Source organism: Gadus chalcogrammus, unplaced genomic scaffold (genome assembly GCF_026213295.1).
Source record: "Gadus chalcogrammus isolate NIFS_2021 unplaced genomic scaffold, NIFS_Gcha_1.0 GACHA065, whole genome shotgun sequence".
NCBI lineage: Eukaryota > Metazoa > Chordata > Actinopteri > Gadiformes > Gadidae > Gadus > Gadus chalcogrammus.
The window spans coordinates 204,110-220,818 of NW_026613500.1; the positions used below are offsets into that span (position 1 = coordinate 204,110).

The following is a 16,709-nucleotide window of genomic DNA, read 5'->3' on the forward strand; positions in this document are numbered from 1 at the left end:
AAACAACAAGAACAGCGATAACCGGCAACAACAAATGAGAAACACAATGAACCAAAGAGAATCGTTTCAGTCATCCGAGCCATGCCAGGTCCATGCCCTCATCTCCGAAAGACCTCCCGTCTCACACCATAGTCCCAACGGAGCTCTTCGTTGACAGCTATGTTTCTCTGGGCCAAGAACAGGACATAGTGTCTTTGGCTCCGTCTGTAAAGTTCAACTGGAACACCGCAGGCTTCACGTTGGCCGCCTTGCCCGAGTGGTTCATGCGCCTACCAAAGGCGTCCTTTTCCAGGGTGGCGCTCGCAGGGGAAGTTGTGGGAGTCGACGCACAGCTCGGTGCCTAGCCTGCCCCTGACGAAGAAGAGGTAGCTCATCGCTCCCTCCTGCATTGCATCCATCAGCCTCTTCCCCTCGGATTCAGAGATGAGCTTTCCGTGATAGCCGCATATCACGTCCCCCTTGGAGAACGGCACGGTGGCGATGACGCCTGCACAGAAGGGCGAGAGAGAGAAACACAAACACGTAAACAGCCTTTATTTTGCTGCCAAGGCAAAGTCATCACAGTAAAGTTTGCACTGCGCTTTTCCCGTCTTCCCTCACCTCTGCCCTCGTGTTCTCCAAAGTCCTTAAAATCGATCCCCTTCCACCGTTGCTCCACCACCGACTTGAGGACAGCCTTCGTCGTCCTCGTCAGCCTCTTCCCCTCGGATTCAGGGATGAGCTTCCCCACCGACTTGAGGACAGCCTTCGTCAGACTTGAGGACAGCCTTCGTCGTCCTCGTCAGCCTCTTCCCCTCGGATTCAGGGATGAGCTTCCCGTGATAGCCGCATATCACGTCCCCCTTGGAGAACGGCACGGTGGCGATGACGCCTGCACAGAAGGGCGAGAGAGAGAAACACAAACACGTAAACAGCCTTTATTTTGCTGCCAAGGCAAAGTCATCACAGTAAAGTTTGCACTGCGCTTTTCCCGTCTTCCCTCACCTCTGCCCTCGTGTTCTCCAAAGTCCTTAAAATCGATCCCCTTCCACCGTTGCTCCACCACCGACTTGAGGACAGCCTTCGTCGTCCTCGATGGCTGCCTTTAAAGGGGAGACCCTCGTCATCTGCTGATGCGGCAACCGTTCTCCCGTTAGGATTCCATGGCAAGCTTCCTCCGACCGACCCTCTGCCATCTCCAGCAGACGCCGGTGCTCAGGCCTGTGCCCCGTCTCCTGAGAGCTGACATGCATCACAGATTCATTAAAGCAATGTACACTTGAGACATGGGGAAAAAAAAGAAGAGTCCCCTCAAATGCTAATCAAATCCTGAGCGCAACCAACCTGGGCACTGCACAATGCGCGGGGCGCAACGGTTCACCGACGACAAAGAATCCTTTGTTTTCTAGGTGGTCGACCAGTGAGCGGCGAGACGCTTCATCCGGAACCATGGCTGGTGTTCCAGTTGAACTTTACAGACGGAGCCAAAGACACCATGTCCTGTTCTTTAAAGGGGAGACCCACGCCTTGAGCACATCCGGGAGGGAGGGGACATTGGTTTTCCATTTCTCCTTGGCTACGACGGCTGCCACCTTGGCCTCCGTCGGTCGCTGCCTGCCAGAGGAATCTGGTAAGAACAGAGTGAGGCAGTGAGTTAGTGAGGCAGTGAGTTAGCGAGTGAGGCAGGCAGTGAGTCGGTGAGACTGGGGTGAGCGACAGAGTGAGCGAGTGAGCGAGTGAGGCGTTGTGTATGCGAGTCGGTGAGACGCACAGGCTATGGGGAAAGGAGACGCAGCCATAGCGAGACACTAGGCGGCTCTTCACAGACGGCATACAGTATCTGTTTGACAAAGACAAAGCCGGTGCCTACCGGCGACGTGTCGCACACGCTGTTCCAACTGGATGCGCCTCCATTTGAAGTAGGCCGTCCGTTCATCGTCAAACCCGGCACCGACGAGGTCCTCTTTGGAGGGCGCGAGGGCACCCATCGTCACGGGGAATTCACTGACGAAAGCGTCCCATCGGCTGTCACGCGACCCCTTCCCCGACACAGAACTGCGGGAAGAGAAAAGCACACGTGTCAATCGGGCGGCTGTGATGTCGGACGCGTTTGAGTCGGCGCCGCAACGCACGAGGCTTGCGTTTGGGGAATTTAGCAGACGCTTTTATCCAAAGCGCTTTTAGGCCTTTACCTCGTGTCCCGGGAAGACGTCCCAGCGGCCTCTGCCGTAAAGGGGACGAACGCGATGGTATGAAACCAACGCGAATCGTCTTCAGTCATCGAGCCATGGCAGGTCCATGCCCTCCGCTCCGAAAGACCTCCGTCTCACGCCATAGTCCAAAAGGAGCTCTTCGTTCACCTCTATGTCTCTCTTGGCCAAGAACAGGACAGTGTCTTTGGCTCCGTCTGGAAAGTTGAGCTGGAACACCACAGGCTTCACGTTGGCCGCCTTGCCCGAGTGGTTCATGCGCCTCCCAAAGGCGTCCTTTTCCAGGGTGGCACTCGCAGGGGAAGTTCTGGGAGTCGACGCACAGCTTGGTGCCTAGCCTGCCCCTGATGAAAAAGAGGTAGCTCACCACTCCCTCCTGCATTGCATCCATCAGCCTCTTCCCCTCGGATTCAGGGATGAGCTTCCCGTGATAGTCGCATATCACGTGCCCCTTGGGGAACGGCATGGTGGCGATGACGCCTGCACAGAAGGGCGAGAGAGAAACACAAACACGTAAACAGCTGTTATTTTGCTGTTTACGTGTGTGTCCTTTCCAGGGTGGCACTCGCAGGGGAAGTTCTGGGAGTCGACGCACAGCTTGGTGCCTAGCCTGCCCCTGATGAAAAAGAGGTAGCTCACCACTCCCTCCTGCATTGCATCCATCAGCCTCTTCCCCTCGGATTCAGGGATGAGCTTCCCGTGATAGTCGCATATCACGTGCCCCTTGGGGAACGGCATGGTGGCGATGACGCCTGCACAGAAGGGCGAGAGAGAAACACAAACACGTAAACAGCTGTTATTTTGCTGCCAAGGCAAAGTCATCACAGTAGAGTTTGCACTGTGCTTTCCCGTCTTCCCTCACCTCTGCCCTTGTGTTCTCCATAGTCCTTGAAATCTATCCCCTTCCACCGTTGCTCCACCACCGACTTGAGGACGCCTTCGTCGTCCTCGATGGCTGCCTTCAAAGGGGAGACCCACGCCTTGAGCGCATCCGGGAGGGAGGGGACATTGGTTTTCCATTTCTCCTTGGCTACGACGGCAGCCACCTTGGCCTCCGTCGGTCGCTGCCTGCCAGAGGAATCTGGTAAGAACAGAGTGAGGCAGTGAGTTAGTGAGGCAGTGAGTTAGCGAGTGAGGCAGGCAGTGAGGCAGGCAGTGAGTCGGTGAGACTGGGAGTGAGCGACAGAGTGAGCGAGTGAGGCGTTGTGTATGCGAGTCGGTGAGACGCACAGGCTATGGGGAAAGGAGACGCAGCCATAGCGAGACACTAGGCGGCTCTTCACAGACGGCATACAGTATCTGTTTGACAAAGACAAAGCCGGTGCCTACCGGCGACGTGTCGCACACGCTGTTCCAACTGGATGCGCCTCCATTTGAAGTAGGCCGTCCGTTCATCGCCAAACCCGGCACCGACGAGGTCCTCTTTGGAGGGCGCGAGGGCACCCATCGTCACGGGGAATTCACTGACGAAAGCGTCCCATCGGCTGTCACGCGACCCCTTCCCCGACACAGAACTGCGGGAAGAGAAAAGCACGCGTGTCAATCGGGCGGCTGTGATGTCGGACGCGTTTGAGTCGGCGCCGCAACGCACGAGGCTTACGTTTAGGGAATTTAGCAGACGCTTTTATCCAAAGCGCTTTTAGGCCTTTACCTCGTGTCCCGGGAAGACGTCCCAGCGGCCTCTGCCGTAAAGGGGACGAACGCGATGGTATGAAACCAACGCGAATCGTCTTCAGTCATCGAGCCATGGCAGGTCCATGCCCTCCGCTCCGAAAGACCTCCGTCTCACGCCATAGTCCCAAAGGAGCTCTTCGTTCACCTCTATGTCTCTCTTGGCCAAGAACAGGACAGTGTCTTTGGCTCCGTCTGGAAAGTTGAGCTGGAACACCACAGGCTTCACGTTGGCCGCCTTGCCCGAGTGGTTCATGCGCCTCCCAAAGGTGTCCTTTCCAGGGTGGCACTCGCAGGGGAAGTTCTGGGAGTCGACGCACAGCTTGGTGCCTAGCCTGCCCCTGATGAAAAAGAGGTAGCTCATCACTCCCTCCTGCATTGCATCCATCAGCCTCTTCCCCTCGGATTCAGGGATGAGCTTCCCGTGATAGTCGCATATCACGTGCCCCTTGGGGAACGGCATGGTGGCGATGACGCCTGCACAGAAGGGCGAGAGAGAAACACAAACACGTAAACAGCTGTTATTTTGCTGCCAAGGCAAAGTCATCACAGTAGAGTTTGCACTGTGCTTTCCCGTCTTCCCTCACCTCTGCCCTTGTGTTCTCCATAGTCCTTGAAATCTATCCCCTTCCACCGTTGCTCCACCACCGACTTGAGGACGCCTTCGTCGTCCTCGATGGCTGCCTTCAAAGGGGAGACCCACGCCTTGAACACATCCGGGAGGGAGGGGACATTGGTTTTCCAATTCTCCCTGGCTACGACGGCTGCCACCTTGGCCTCCGTCGGTCGCTGCCTGCCAGAGGAATCTGGTAAGAACAGAGTGAGGCAGTGAGTTAGTGAGGCAGTGAGTTAGCGAGTGAGGCAGGCAGTGAGTCGGTGAGACTGGGAGTGAGCGACAGAGTGAGCGAGTGAGGCGTTGTGTATGCGAGTCGGTGAGACGCACAGGCTATGGGGAAAGGAGACGCAGCCATAGCGAGACACTAGGCGGCTCTTCACAGACGGCATACAGTATCTGTTTGACAAAGACAAAGCCGGTGCCTACCGGCGACGTGTCGCACACGCTGTTCCAACTGGATGCGCCTCCATTTGAAGTAGGCCGTCCTTTCATCGTCAAACCCGGCACCGACGAGGTCCTCTTTGGAGGGCGCGAGGGCACCCATCGTCACGGGGAATTCACTGACGAAAGCGTCCCATCGGCTGTCACGCGACCCCTTCCCCGACACAGAACTGCGGGAAGAGAAAAGCACACGTGTCAATCGGGCGGCTGTGATGTCGGACGCGTTTGAGTCGGCGCCGCAACGCACGAGGCTTACGTTTAGGGAATTTAGCAGACGCTTTTATGCCTTTACCTCTCGTCCCGGGAAGACGTCCCAGCGGCCTCTGCCGTAAGGGGCGGCGGATTCGGGCCCGCTGCCTCGCAGATCTTCCGACAGCTGCGTCGTGGAGGAGAGGGGGAAGAGAAAAACAGAGACCGAGAAAAATGTCTGTTTAAGTCAGAGCATATATTCAGCGGTTTGCAATATGCCTCGTCTGGCGTGAAGAACACAAACCAACCAACAGTACTAGCACTAAAAATTACCAGCTACAAGTTACACAAGCAACCTGCTAGTTCTGGTCGCTTAGTGAGGGCGATTGCCACACCCCTGTTTAAGTAATAAAAGGGTACACTCACCGCCTCCAGAGACGGCACAAATCGGACCTGGGATTGGCCACGGGATGTCCTGTGGTCCCCAGGAAGAAGCAGCCCTCGTCGGCCTCCGCTTCCCCTTGCCACGAAAGGTAGAGCGGCCTGATGACCGTGAAGTAGGCACCTAACCACTGTCGGTGGGAAACGAAAGGCAAAGCTGTGAAATCCCGTCCGTGGAAACGCTTTCTTCACTTGAATGTGAACACCAAAACAAAAACATGAAAACAAAAAGGAAGACATGCTCTGCTCACCCTCTCCTCGTCCACACTGATAAAGGCTCTGTCCCCGCCGTCTCCGAAGCAGATGGTCGCCCCGACACCGGCGCTCACCTGCCTGTCATTCCACTCAGTCACCTGTTACAGGGGGACTATTATTGTAGGCGAGGATGCAAACAACTCGAACCGAGCAGAGTCAAAGTTGGAGGGAAACAGAAACCGGCTGGAGGGAAACATTGGAATGAGTTACCTTGAAGTCCACCACCGTCTCTTCCGGTACACGGTGCGTGACCGTCAGGGTGGCCATACAAAAGTAGCGAAACATCGTCATCTGCTGATGCGGCAACCGTTCTCCCGTCAGGAGCCCATGGCAAGCTTCCTCCGTCCGACCCTCCGCCATCTCCAGCAGACGCCGGTGCTCAGGCCTGTGCCCCGTCTCCTGAGAGCTGACATGCATCACAGATTCATTAAAGCAATGTACACTTGAGACATGGAAAAAAAAGAAGAGTCCCCTCAAATGCTAATCAAATCCTGAGCGCAACCAACCTGGGCACTGCACAATGCGCGGGGCGCAACGGTTCACCGACGACAAAGAATCCTTTGTTTTCCAGGCGGTCGACCAGTGAGCGGCGAGACGCTTCATCCGGAACCATGGCTGATAGTTCACGGTATTCCCAGCGTCTACCAACCCTGGCCCACTCTCTCTGGGACTCTTTGGCACGCTGCAATTCCGCATTGCATTCTTCCGCCGTGTCGTCCTTCATGCACACCCTCCTCAGGTGGGCCGACAGTGCACCGTACCCCCTTTTGCACCGGAGGCAATAGACGAGTCTCCTGTCTGGGCGCTCCCTTCCAAAACAGAGGAGAGAGATGGATAGATAATGAATACATTAATCAGATATAAGCATATGAAGAGCTTTCACATACGTGCTTGGGGGACTCTCACTACAAGTCACTGAATCGTCACTGTCCAACACAGTGATGGTCCAACATTATTCTTCATCATCATCGTCGTCATCACCATCATCATCGTTCATATTATCACAACATATCAGTCATTATCAGAAGATCTTTCCCTTCCTTGTTCCTCAAAGTATATATGCAGTCACAAGCACGTGGATGTTTTGTTCTACATCCGTCTCAACGTATGCAGGACCCGAAAAAAAAACTACGCAGAAGACGGTATAAGCGCATGGATAATAATTATAATAATAATTATAATAATAATAATAATAATAATAATAATAATAATAACAATAATAATAATAATAAATTTAGGGGCGCCTTTCCAGACACCCAAGGTCACCTTACAGAGCATATAGTCATCATTCAAAACTATGTAAAACAGACTAGGAATAAGAGGAAAACAGAGGTTAAACATGAATAATAATAATAATTAATAACACTCAAAGACGCCTAAAGTGAAGGGGGGACCTCACTAACCCACCACCAATATGTAGCACCCACTAACACACACACACACGATGTTCTATATTGACCTCCTTCACACACCACGCATGCGCGCAGACACGGTGTATGTAAATGAATACTCTCTACGCAGGGGGCCAAGAAGCCACCGCCGATTCCAATCTAAATCCAATAAAAACATGCAAAAACATTTGGCCAAAAAACACAGACGCATACAAAAAACATATAATGGGATGCCCCCTGCTGCTGCATCACTTACATGGAATTGTCGGGAAATTGAATGTTCGGGAACTGGGACGTTCTGCTCAAGCAACTGAATGTAGGCCTATCTCTTCCACCTGCTCAAACTGCAAAAGACAGCTTAAGCATCCACGTGGTCCTTTTATACCCACAGAAGAACCCGCGAGGTTGCCAGGTCCGCGCCAACGCAAAGGGTTGAGCTTTGGTCACCTTTGACTCGCAGATCTGGCAACACTGACTTGACTTCAGGTAGCCTATAGCTCACCTGAGGTATAAAAACGAATTACGATAAAATAAAATAATTAAAACAAATTATACAGGCCTATTGATATTTTTCTACTGATCTGTGGTCTAAATGTTATTCATATAGGATTCCAATAATTTAAATCATTTGTATTATCAAAATCGCAGAGAGATACGCGGCTGAGACGCAGCCAGTGCTGTGACGGCGATTATTGAGTAAACTAGTTAATGTATTTGATGCGTGTGTAGGCCTGTAGCATATTTAGTCTTGCAGCAATAATAATAATAATAATAATAATAATAATAAATAATAATATATATAACTCATTTTCGTCCGCTTATCCGGGGTTGGATCGCGGGGGGTGGGGGAAGCTCAAGCAGGGGGCCCCAGACTTCCCGTTTCCGGGGCCACATTGACCAGCTCTGACGGACGGGGGGGGGGGGGGGGGGGGGGGTCCCGAGGAGTTCCCAGGCCAGTGTTGAGACATATAATCTCTCCACCTAGTCCTGGGTCTTCCCCGAAATATGATGATCTGACAAAAAACCTCGCTGAAAAAGCATATCATTCCTCTGCCTCACTGTGAAGGGGCGTAGAAGTTGTCTGGACCATATTACCTTTTATACAGGAGGAGGACGTATAAAGTGAGAGCGCTCCCGTGGCATGAGACGGGACTTGTACAGAAACAATGATTAGATACTTGTACAGAAACATAATGAATGAATGAATACGTTATTCCAGACTCAGAGTTACATATTTGAACGCAATGCATTACACTGCTTGGGCGTCATCGTTTGCGTGATCTTTTGAAGAAACGTAGCGTTGCAAAACAACAATTTCTGACTGTAAACACGGAAGATAATGATAAACACAGACACGTACAAAAAACATAAAATGGGATGTCCCCTGCTACACCACTAACATGAGAAAAATATGGTTTTTTTTTATTTGAATTTGAATATGAAATGATCCAATGGGATGTTCTGGCGAATGAATAATTATCCGGAACCTTCTCTTCCGCGCCCACAAAGAAAAAACAGCTCTCTCTCTACTGACCTCAGGCACGAGTAACGGAGCACCTGGAAGATAATGCAGAGACAAGTTTGACATTGGGTTATAAAGGTACGTTTATATCGTTGTTATTAAACAGAAAAGGTTATGGAAAATTATGTCAACGGTGATAAGCCTAGATTTCGAAGTTTATTTCTTCATTTTGTGCAAGGACGGACAAGTTGGAATAGGATTATTTTCTGCAAAGTCCGCGTGGAGATAGGCCTACAGGGCCCGCACCACCGCACCTCAGCTGTGGTGCGGGCCCTGTATCTCCACGCGGACTTTGCAGAAAATAATCCTCTCGTTTTTATATATGTATTACATGTGTATAGCCTATATATATTATTATTAAAAAAAAAAAAGTGTTAAAATACAAGGAAAGCGTCAATCAACAGGCTGGGCTGCTACAATAGGATTTTTTCTGCAAAGTCCGCGATGAGATTGGGCCTATACCATACATACATACATATATATATATATATATAGGCCTATATGTACATATATAGGGTTAGAAAAATATACGTGTCACGCCACGCCAGAAAAAACGTGTCGTCGTGTAAGTCAATAAATGTAATGGATTGACGTATCCTTTTTCGTCTATATCGTTTATATCGTTGTTATTAAACAGAAAAAAGTTATGGAAAATTATGCCAAAGGTGATAAGCCTAGATTTCGAAGTTTATTTCTTCATTTTGTGCACGGACAAGCTGGAATAGGATTATTTTCTGACTTGACAAATGCGTTGGGGGCGCCACCAGAGGGCGCCCCCAACGCATTTGTCGCGTTATATATATATATATATATATATATATATATATATATATATATATATATATATATATATATATATATATATATATACACGCATATATATATATACACGCATATATATTATAAACAAGTGATAAAATACCGAATCTAGGCGAAAAAGGATACGTCAATACATTACATTTATTGACTTACACAACAGGTTTTTTCTGACGTGGCGTGACATGTTTTTTGTGTTAGGCTATCTTCTTCTCAATTGATCACGCGATGAAAAGCTAAATAAGAAACAAATTAATCATCATCGACTTGAAAGCTTCTACCAATGGTGATATTGATATTATTAATAATAATAACACAGTCATCATATCATATTAGCTCATATCTGCCAGCCCTAATGTGTTTTATAATAATAATAATAATAATAATAATACATTTAATTTAGAGGCGCCTTTCAAGACACCCAAGGTCACCTTACAGAGCATATAGTCATCATTCAAAACTATGTAAAACAGACTAGGAATAAAAGGAAAACAGAGGTTAAACCTGAAAAATAATAATAATTAATAACACTCAAAGACGCCTAAAGTGAAGGGGGGACCTCACTAACCACCACCAATATGTAGCACCCAGTTGGGTTATAGGCTGTTATGAATAGGCAATGTGTGCGTGAATTGAGCTTGTGTTGTGTAAACTGGCCTGAACATGTTAAATGCTGTGTGATGTGTAACTGTACGTTTGTTTGTTGTTTTTTTTGGTTTGCTTTTTTCAAATGTATTCATTTATGAATTTAACGTTATTATTTTCTTTTCTTTTGTGGCAGAGCGGCAAAGGTTGCACCTTGAGGTGATGTCGGCTCCCGCGAATCTCCAATTCCCTCCCCCACACCAGACCCCAGATACCACGGACACAGACTTCATCACCGTGGCCTCAGGAAACACAGAAGCTCTCCTGAGTGAGGTCGTTAATCACAGAGACATTGGTGAATTCCTACGTGCCGATTTCCGCCTCCCCATACACTGCACCAGCCCAGACAATCCCCATTGCCTCAGGTACGAGTTTGACGTCGACGGCGTCGTGATACAGGTGCGTCACATGAGAGGCATAGTCGCAGACGTCGGTTATTTGAACCTGCCCCGTATGGATCCCGGTAGCCTCAAAAGGCAGTACAGCTACCTCAAAAAACACGTGTCCCTGCCGCGCTGCAGCCCGGAAGGCTTGGCGGCACTCAAAAACTGCCTGGGTCAGAGAATAGCAAACGTGGCAGGGGGCTACGTCCTGACGCTCTGCGCTGTCCCCAGCAGCCTGACGAACCCGGACCTCAGGCTGAAAACCCCACGGTTGTATGGCACCCTCGCGGCTGAGCTGTTGAAGGAGGTGAGGGAAGGGTTCGGCCGGCTCCTCGACGACCTGCCACAGGAGGACATGTGCCGCCCCACTGTCCAGAAACAGGGTACCACCAACCTGGCGTTTTACCGAGTCCTCGCCGTGGACCAAAGCTTCATCCTGAGCCTCCTGGACCGGGCCGTGGAGACGGCCAACAGCTGCCCCTTCTTGCAGGTCATCGCCACCCTCGGGCAGTTTGGCCAGCGGGATCCTGAGGTCCTGCGGCTCGGCGACTTGCTCCTCCCCGGTTCCGTGGGGTCCGTATCGGTCCACCTCGCCTCAAAGGTGCTGGCAGTGGGGGAGGACACGCACCTCCTCCTCTCACGTCACGGCCTGCTGCCCCTGATTGGTGTGAGGGGGTCACTGTTTTCAACCCTGGGAATGCACGAGACATGCAATTTCCAGTCCAACTTAAACACCCTATGCACGGACGTGGGCCAGGCCATTATGTGCGTGCTGTCCAAAACCGGCGAGGTCACATTCTTGCAGCTGTACGCGGACGCCCCGCACAGCCATTACAACCAGCCTTTCAAACACCCCGTCAGTGGGGTGCTGGTCAACTGCGGCTTGAGCCACCCGAACTTCAAGGCTACCCTTACCAGCAGGGCGTTTGCCTACATGAAGCATATTCGGGACTTGAGGCTCCGCCTGGTGTGTCAGGTGGGATGCCGCATCGAGCAGGTGGTGCGGTTCGAGGGCGAGGATGCTCCCTTCGAGTATGACCCGAGAGAGTTTTTCGACCTGCCTGCTCTGCAAAGGCTCTTCCAGGACCGTGCGCTGCTGGTGCCCTTCCGGGACAGAGAGGAGGATGGCCGGGGTCTCCTGTCCACATTGAGGGGTATTGTCAGCCACCTGGCCGGCATCCTGGGAGAGTCGTTTCGAGGCAGTGCGGGCGTGGGCAGATACGACCCCTCGTGGAAAGCATTCCAGGCGGAGCTGGCTCTGGAAGAGCTCTTCTTTGGGCACCCACTGTCATCACTCGACAACACCCTGAGTGCCAGCCTGGGAACCAGCACGGTGAGTGAACGCAGCGCCACCCACGAGAGGGGGTTCATCGGGCTGGCCCCCCACAACAGCGCCAGCCTGGAGGAATCGCCACCACCCCTCCACCACTGGACCAGGGACCCACTGCAAGTCACACGCATCGAAAGGCTGTGGGCACTCTGTCAGTGTTTGGAAGCTGGACCGGCCGTGCTCGGGGCTGCCCTGATAAGGGTCTTGCTGGGGGACCTGTACCAGCGGAACGATCGGCTTCCCTGGACGTCCCTAAAGTCAGACACGCCCCCTGGCAGGCTGACGGGGGCGACGGACGTGAAGAAACTCGCTGCCGACCTCGCCACCAAGGAAAGCTTCCCCGTCCCTCACACATTCAGCAGGGCGCGCACCCTGGTGAGAGACGCAGGCCAGGATGTGGAGGACTGCCTCGTCCGAGGCTTCACGGCAGAGGGCATCATCTTCTTCCCAGCCTTCAAGTTTACAGACCTCCGGAGTACCAGAAGGATCTGGTGGAACTTTAAGGACTGGGTGCAGGTCAGCCACGGGGACCAATCCGTCCTGCAGATGTCCGACGTGGCCTCAAAGAGTCTCCAGGTCATGTGTGAGATTGAAAGGCGCTCCCTCTGCTTTTCCAAACACATGGAGGTGTACAGAGAGCACGGCATGCCCTGGATGGCGACAGCCTTGCAGAGGCTCCCGCAGGCGATGAAGGGAGGTTTGCTCCTCAACACGCTGACCTTCGTCTCCTGTGTGGCCCTGGTCCAGAATGGCGCCTACGTCGACTTCACGCACCTGAAAGACCTTTGCCAAGAAATGAGCTTGGGGGGCGTGTCACAGGCCAGACTGCAGCAGCTTCTGATCCAGGGGAAATTCATCCTGGACAAAGTGAGGAATCTGAGGATTTGGAGCCTGCATCCCACCGTCCCCTACAAGGTACGCACTGCCCACTGCCTGTCTTGTGTCATTTCGTGGCTCATTGATTGTGATGCGTCATTTGTGTTTTTATGTGTTCAATTATACTTAATGTTTTTGTGGTTGTTGTTGTTCTTAAGTTGCAGAAACAAGGGATCGCCATCCCATCCCTGCGACCGCCGCCGCCCAGCGCGGAGAAGGAGTGTGTGCAGCCCCCGGAAGACGTCCAAGCTGTCGACGACCAGGACGAGCTCAGGCCCCCGTGGTGTCAGCAGCCATGTGCTTGCCGGCCAACTCTAGCATTAGGTGGGGCATGGACGAGGAGTCCATCATTCCAAAACAATCACAGGTTACACACCAAGTGGCATACAAGGACTACCTGCAAGCTTGCAGAAAGAGAAAGTTGCCGACGAGATCATTTGTGGCGTTCAAGCGCAAGAGACAGCGCTTAATGGCATGACATGGTTGTGCCGTTGCAATGTCTGTCAATTTCTGTTTGTGAGTGCACATAGTTTATTGAAGAAAGTAAAGATAAAGAAGACCTGTTTGTAAATATATATCTATGTTTTGCTGTTGCAATGTTTGCCTTTTTTGTTTGTTAGTAGAAAGTAGTTTGTTGGGAATAAAATAACCTGTTTGTAAATATATATCTATGTTTTGTGTCCTTCAATGTTTGACATATTTATTGATTGCATTAGTTCACATCTTTTATATTAGTTGACAGTAGTTCATTGGAAAAACAAAAAACAACCTCACATATAAACAAAATGAAGCAACTGTCCCATATTCCTATAAATGCATTTGAAGTAGACATTGAGACTCACAAAAAATGGACGCTATAGGACAGCGATCATGATTTGTCTCGATATCAGAATAACAACAATGGGTCAAATAGCAATGGCTGGTGGATTGGCCATGAAGTAGGTCTGTAGATATGCAGTGTACGTTTGTCCAGGCCCTGCAAGTCAGGATGTAGTCATTTTTCTGATCACCAGCCACCACTGTTATCCATATTCATATATTGATATTACCGCGGCACCACATATGCTGCTGGCTGTAGCAGGTTTGCACATGCAGCGAAATCCAAAGTGTGCTCCGTTGAGGTCCCCTCAGCAGCCACCAGATGGCAGAAGCGGCCCTTAACCGTCATCACGTGTTAGTTTTCGGTGGATATCTTTTGAGAGCAAGGTCCTAGAGAAACGGGAGGCAGACGCACCCCCCCCAAAGGGAGGATCAGCTTTCCAACGGTGCCAAGCCCGAGTCCGTGCGACCTTCACCCGCCGAGATATCGAGTCGGGCATCACATATGGTGCTGGCTGTAGCCAAGGCGCCCAGGATAGGGGGTTTTAACCACACTGCACCGGTGCAGACCGTTTTCGTGGATATCTTTTGACAGGTGTTAGGGTTAGGGTTAGGGTTAGGTTAGGGTTAGGGTTAGGGTTAGGGTTAGTTAGGGTTAGGGTTAGGGTTAGGGTTAGGGTTAGGGTTAGGGTTAGGGTTAGGGTTAGGGTTAGGATAGGGGGTTTTAACCACACTGCACCCGGGTGCGACCGTTTGCGTGGATATCTTTGACAGCAAGGTGCTAGAGAAACGGGAGGGACGAGCACCCCCCCAAAGGGAGGATCAGCTTTCCAACGGTGCCAAGCCCGAGTCCGTGCGACCTTCACCCGCCGAGATATCGATTCGGCATCACATATGGTGCGGCTGTAGCATGTTTGCACAGCGAAATCCTAAGTGTGCTCCGTAGAGTCCCCTCAGCAGCCACCAGATGGCAGAAGCGGCCCTAACCGTCATCACGTTTAGTTTATTATTATTTATTATATATCATTCAACTGTATATGTGTAGTTACAGGCGGGGGTGTGTAGGTCTGTAGATATGCAGTGTAAGTTTGGGGTTATGGTTAGGGAGGTTAGGTTATGGTTATGGTTAGGTGATTGGGTTATGGTTAGGGTTATGATAGGGGGTTTTAACCACACTGCACCCGGGTGCAGACCGTTTTCGGTGGATATCTTTTGACAGCAATGCTAGAGAAACGGGAGGCAACGCACCCCCCCAAAGGGAGGATCAGCTTTCCAAACGGTGCCAAGCCCGAGTCCGTGCGACCTTCACCCGCCCGAGATATCGAGTCGGGCATCACATATGGTGCTGGCTGTAGCCAAGGCGCCCAGGATAGGGGGTTTTAACACCACGCACCCGGGTGCAGACCGTTTTCGGTGGATATCTTTTGGACAGCAAGGTGCAGAGAAACGGAGGCAGACGCACCCCCCCAAAGGGAGAGATCAGCTTTCCACGGTGCCAAGCCCGAGTCCGTGCGACCTTCACCGCCGAGATATCGAGTCGGGCATCACATATGGTTGCTGGCTGTAGCATGTTTGCACAGCGAAATCCTAAGTGTGTCCGTTAGGTCCCCTCAGCAGCCACCAGATGGCAGAAGCGTCCCCTAACCGTCATCACGTGTTAGTTTATTATTATTTCGTTTTATTATATTATTTATTTATGCAAGTCAGGATGTAGTCTATGAATCTGAAAGAAAAGTAGGTAAAATGCATCGCAATACAACAAATCAAATCTATTATATTCACACACAATATTGATTCCTGTTCCTTCACTTTGTTTTTCCAGTTGGACACACACACACACACACACACACACACACACACACACACACCACACACAGTGTCAAAGCTCTAGGTGTTCAAGGAGTATGTCCTTGTTCTTTAGCAGTGGGCCTAGACTTTAAGGCATAAACTGTTTTGATCCGTGGGCACTTACCTCCATCAAGTAGACGAGGACAAAACACTGCACCCACCTCATGAAGTAACAACCATTAGTCTGACACTCAAACCATCAAAGAGCAGCCATTTTGAAAAGTGCAGCCATTTGACCTCAAATCAATGGAAATGCAATCAATGGAAACCAAAGACTATTGTTAGCAGAAGTAAAGTGCTTCGGTGTTTCATCGTGGACATGCCGTTTGTTTTTATTCTGTAGGCATGTCCAAACTATTCCACAAAGGGGCAGAGTGGCCCCTTTTGTCTCCATCTTAAAACATTTTACTTGTTTATTCATTCACTCCTTCATTTATTAATTTGTTTGTTAGTTTTTTCTTGTAGCTGCTTATGTGGCAATACATTTGTTCATCCTCATGTCTGGTGATCGCAATCGTCCCATACATCATTACGGAATGTTTCACATGCAGTGCACGTTTATGCATGCCTTTTCCTGCAGTAGCTCAACGTTTAAGCCCTTAAACGAGAGCCGTCGTGTTTTCACTTTTCTGGCACCCACTCTATGTCAACATGAAGACTTGAATTATTTCACATCCTTCGGGGATTATAAAGTCAGTCTATTCAAGGCGTTGTCCTTTGTGGCAAAAACATTTATTAAAAACATGACACCAAACAACAAGAACAGCGATAACCGGCAACAAACAAATGAGAAACACAATGAACCAAAGAGAATCGTTTCAGTCATCCGAGCCATGCCAGGTCCATGCCTCATCTCCGAAAGACCTCCCGTCTCACACCATGTCCCAACGGAGCTCTTCGTTGACAGCTATGTTTCTCTGGGCCAAGAACAGGACATAGTGTCTTTGGCTCCGTCTGTAAAGTTCAACTGAACACCGCAGCTTCACGTTGGCCGCCTTGCCCGAGTGGTTCATGCGCCTACCAAAGGCGTCCTTTTCCAGGGTGGCGCTCGCAGGGGAAGTTGTGGGAGTCGACGCACAGCTCGGTGCCTAGCCTGCCCTGACGAAGAAGAGGTAGCTCTCGCTCCCTCCTGCATTGCATCCATCAGCCTCTTCCCCTCGGATCAGAGATGAGCTTTCCGTGATAGCCGCATATCACGTCCCCCTTGGAGAACGGCACGGTGGCGATGACGCCTGCACAGAAGGGCGAGAGAGGAAACACAAACACGTAAACAGCCT

The 16,709-nt window shown here is 50.8% G+C and overlaps 2 protein-coding genes across 2 annotated transcripts; one reads left to right on the top strand and one right to left on the bottom strand.

The window, feature by feature from the left end:
* Positions 1 to 3,840: 3,840 nt before the first annotated feature.
* On the bottom strand, positions 3,841 to 7,558 carry LOC130378059 (uncharacterized). Its single transcript, XM_056584992.1, has 9 exons — positions 7,450 to 7,558; positions 6,309 to 6,611; positions 6,013 to 6,208; positions 5,799 to 5,900; positions 5,533 to 5,678; positions 5,210 to 5,293; positions 4,903 to 5,087; positions 4,448 to 4,666; positions 3,841 to 4,337 (listed from the first exon to the last, which is right to left on the bottom strand). Coding segments are annotated over exons 1-9 (1,653 nt in total). The 5' UTR covers positions 7,452 to 7,558; the 3' UTR covers positions 3,841 to 3,921.
* Positions 7,559 to 8,125: 567 nt separating this feature from the next.
* Positions 8,126 to 16,534, top strand: LOC130378052 (uncharacterized). Its single transcript, XM_056584989.1, has 4 exons — positions 8,126 to 8,793; positions 10,313 to 12,804; positions 12,924 to 13,050; positions 16,473 to 16,534. Exons 2-4 carry the CDS (start codon positions 10,339 to 10,341, stop codon positions 16,532 to 16,534), a joined length of 2,655 nt encoding a protein of 884 aa, XP_056440964.1. The 5' UTR covers positions 8,126 to 8,793; positions 10,313 to 10,338.
* The last annotated feature ends 175 nt before the right edge of the window (positions 16,535 to 16,709 follow it).

Coding starts and splice junctions, on each gene's coding strand:
- LOC130378052 (XM_056584989.1), top strand. CDS start 10,339: ATGTCGGCTCCCGCGAATCTCCAATTCCCTCCCCCACACCAGACCCCA. Junction 12,805..12,923: donor ATCCCACCGTCCCCTACAAG/GTACGCACTGCC, acceptor GTTGTTCTTAAG/TTGCAGAAACAAGGGATCGC. Junction 13,051..16,472: donor CGAGCTCAGGCCCCCGTGGT/GTCAGCAGCCAT, acceptor GTCCTTTTCCAG/GGTGGCGCTCGCAGGGGAAG.
- LOC130378059 (XM_056584992.1), bottom strand. Junction 5,679..5,798: donor TCAGTGTGGACGAGGAGAGG/GTGAGCAGAGCA, acceptor TCCCACCGACAG/TGGTTAGGTGCCTACTTCAC. Junction 5,294..5,532: donor TTGTGCCGTCTCTGGAGGCG/GTGAGTGTACCC, acceptor TCCACGACGCAG/CTGTCGGAAGATCTGCGAGG.